At 36.7% G+C, this 3,449-nt stretch overlaps 1 protein-coding gene across 1 annotated transcript; it reads right to left on the bottom strand.

Annotated features, from left to right (window-relative positions):
* Positions 1,001-3,108, bottom strand: LOC107629994 (L-lactate dehydrogenase A). The gene is made up of 2 exons (XM_016332984.2): positions 2,409-3,108; positions 1,001-1,717 (listed from the first exon to the last, which is right to left on the bottom strand). The coding sequence occupies exons 1-2, from the start codon at positions 3,015-3,017 to the stop codon at positions 1,277-1,279; spliced, it is 1,050 nt and encodes a 349-aa protein (XP_016188470.1). The 5' UTR covers positions 3,018-3,108; the 3' UTR covers positions 1,001-1,276.

Here is a 3,449-nt window from a genome sequence, read left to right as displayed (position 1 = left end):
TCTCCAACTAAGCTTTAAGTTGGAGTCAAATACAAGAACTTTTATCTGGAAGACATAGATTTACTTTAGACTTGTTAAAAAAATTATGTAGATATATTAGTTTGTTGGATCTTTTTTGTTGTGATTTTAATCTAGGAATTCACAAAACATACGAAGAGAAATTAAAGTTAAGGAAGGAATATTCCATTATTCATTCATGACTAATCTTACAAAACAAGAATGATTTTTCAAAAGCTTCATGACGTTAAAAGTGTTGAAAGATTAGAAATGAAAATTCAGCATAAGTTATGAACACCACTGACAAATTTACCTATGAATTGAATGAACTATTACTATTTTATTATTAGTTACTTAGTACACGATACTCAAGAGGAGCTGAATTGAGTATCAAAGAACAATAATAATTTTTTGCAGAATTTAAATGAATTTGAAGTAAAATGCATAAATGGATTTGTATTAGTATTTTTCTAAGAACTTAAGTCAATTCTCAAGTACTTATAATGAGGATTTACTTTTCACACCACTTATTATTAAAATGCAAATAACTATGAATATAAAAAGATATTAAGTTGAGAGAGAAATTGCAAACGACGATATATTTTAGTTCGGCGTAACTTTTTTTTGGAAAGCTAAAAAAATATATATTGATACTTAAATTTTATTATATTTTTGCTTTCACTAACACTGTAAAATTTTTTGGGTCCGTCACTGTGCAAGCCCACGGAAGGGAGAAAAAAGAAATAGAAAATAGGGGCCGGAAGGAGGAGAGAAAAGAAATAGAAAATAGGGGCAGAGGAAATGTTGATATAAATGGAGAAGAAATGGCTATGTAGTTTAGGAGGTCAGTGTTAGTGCTATTTGTGACAAATTGATAAAACCTAACTATAGGGATGAATGTTCATAGCAAATTTCAAGGATGACGTATAACTTTGCTACTTTAATGTATTACTTGTGAGTAATTTTTTGTGACTAAATCTCTTTTTTTTTTTCAGGTAGTGAATTACAACAATTGAAAATTTAATTGACTGGCTAAATATATAACAAAATACATATCACTAGATCTACCATGCTAGACTTAAAATGTAACAACAAAAAGGACCGAAATAACATGTATCAATTAACATAAACGCCGGACCACAAGGGTCAAAATTAACATGTAACAACTTAGGCTAATCTGCAAATCAAAATAAAACAAAGTTAAAGTACAAAATAAGTTAACTAATAAACCACAGGGCATTCAAGGAGGAGAGATCTTTCTAGAAGGATGAACACAAATTTAAAGATCTAACTGAGTCTGCACCTCAAGTATGGTCTTGGCAGAGTCCCTGAGCCTTTGTAACTCCTCTTCATTCAAGTGCACATTGGTCACACCCAACACTCCTCCGCGACCAAGCTGTGCTGGCAAGCTGAGGAACACTTCGTTGCTAATGCCGTAGAAGCCTTTTGCCAAAACAGAGACAGGGTGGATCTTCCTTTGGTCCCGGAGAATAGAGCGCGCCAAGCTAGCAACAGAGTAGCCAATGGCCCAAGAAGTGTAGCCTTTGAGGCTGATAACTTCATAGGCGCTGTCTATCACTGCTTTGTGTATGTTCTCTAATGTTTCCTTCTCGTATGCTATCTGCTGTTTCTCCAAAAAGCTCAGAACTGGAACACCACCAATGCTGATGCTAGACCACAGAGCCACCGAGCTATCCCCATGTTCCCCCACTATGTAAGCCTGAAATGCAATAACCGTATACAAACTTTACATTCTCTAGTATTCAGTTATTCAAATTAGTATCTACAAAATCATATTACAATTTCATTTTGTAAACTGTATATAACAAGCATTTCTATGTATGTTAAACATATCTAACAACTTGGCTTGAAATTAAACTAAAGATTCCGTGAATGATCAGTTGATCAGATACATCAAGCCAAACTTTGAGTATCATTACTAAAATGTTGAGTGACCTTTTTAAAGAAGACTTCAAATGCCATTCTTAATTTGAACCAAATTAACAGTTTTAATTTGTAATTTTTTTAAAATAGAAAGAAATTGAGTGAAATATTTTCTACTGAAATGTTTTGAAAATTTAAAATTTTTAATCTTTCAATACAAATTCTATGCGTTGATACCTTAATGGGCATAGTTAGATAAATCTATATAAAGTATGTGTCTGTTACGGCAGTAATTCAAGTATTAGCAGTTATCTAACTCGCCAAGAACATTCATTTAATTATCTACATGTTTTTTTTTTTTCCTATTTTTAGTTTTTTAACACTAAATGAAGCAGTAGTCGGCAACAGATCCAAAACAAGAAGAGAAATAAGAGACATACGTATCCCAAGATTTGCGGGATACAGTAATGTAGACATACAATAATTAATAAAAAATTTAAAAATACAAAAAGGAAAATGAGAGTGACCTGCACGTCCTGAGCGTTGACGTCGAGATGATCCGCGATGAGGAACCTGAACCTTGAGGAGTCCAAGTTCGTACCCGACCCGATAACCCGGTTCGATGGAAAACCGGAGAGCTTCCACGCCAAGTAAGTCAGAACGTCCACGGGGTTCGAAACGATGAGCAGCACCGTCTGCGGTGAGTACCGCGCAAGCGGTGGCACAATGCTCTTGAACAGCGCGAGGTTCCTCTGGAGCAGGTTCAGCCTTGACTCGCCAGCGTTCTGGCGTGCACCTGCGGTGATTATGCAGAGGTCGGAGCCGGCGGTGACGGCGTAGTCCACGGAGGCGTAGATCTTTGTGCGGGGAAGGAAGGCGGCGGCGTGCTGGAGGTCGAGCATCTCGCCGCGGAGCTTGTCGGCCTTGTTGTCGATGAGGACGAGCTCGTCGGTGAGATCTTGAGTGAGGATGGTCTGAGCAATGGCCATCCCGACGTTGCCGACGCCGATGACTGAGATCTTGGTTTGGCGCTTGGTTGGCGAGGGTGGTGCGGCGTTTGTTATGGGCCTGAAGAAGGCCTGGGTTAGGTCGAGCCCACCTGGGCCCAGTGTGGAACCTGAGGGACTCTTATGCATTGTGTTGTGTCTTGTTGTGGTAGTGAATTGTCGTGGTTTGGGGTTTATTGTAGAAGGAGAGGGGACTACGGAAGTTTTTATACTGTAAAATAAGAGTCATGCCTTATAGTGGTACTAATATGGTGGTATGTATTAAATTTAAAATAGGTTGAGATTCTAATTGTATTAATTATATTATTGAAATTGATAAAAATGAAAAACGTATTATATTAATTTTTAATAATGTGATGAGNACTTTAACTATATTTTTAAATATTATCAAAGGTTTCATTAATGTTATAATTGCAGCAAGTAAAATTCAGAATTTGGCGTTATGGTCTTATGGATATTTGAAAGTCAATGCATTTCTGTGGATGGAAGGAGAAAAAGGAAAGAATGGTACAAAACTTTTCAGTGGAGACACTTGGGATTTTCAACGGTCAACCTTCTAGT

Source organism: Arachis ipaensis, chromosome B01 (genome assembly GCF_000816755.2).
Source record: "Arachis ipaensis cultivar K30076 chromosome B01, Araip1.1, whole genome shotgun sequence".
NCBI lineage: Eukaryota > Viridiplantae > Streptophyta > Magnoliopsida > Fabales > Fabaceae > Arachis > Arachis ipaensis.
The sequence above is the reverse complement of the archived record's forward strand: the minus strand, read 5'-3'. Positions and strand labels throughout refer to the sequence as shown.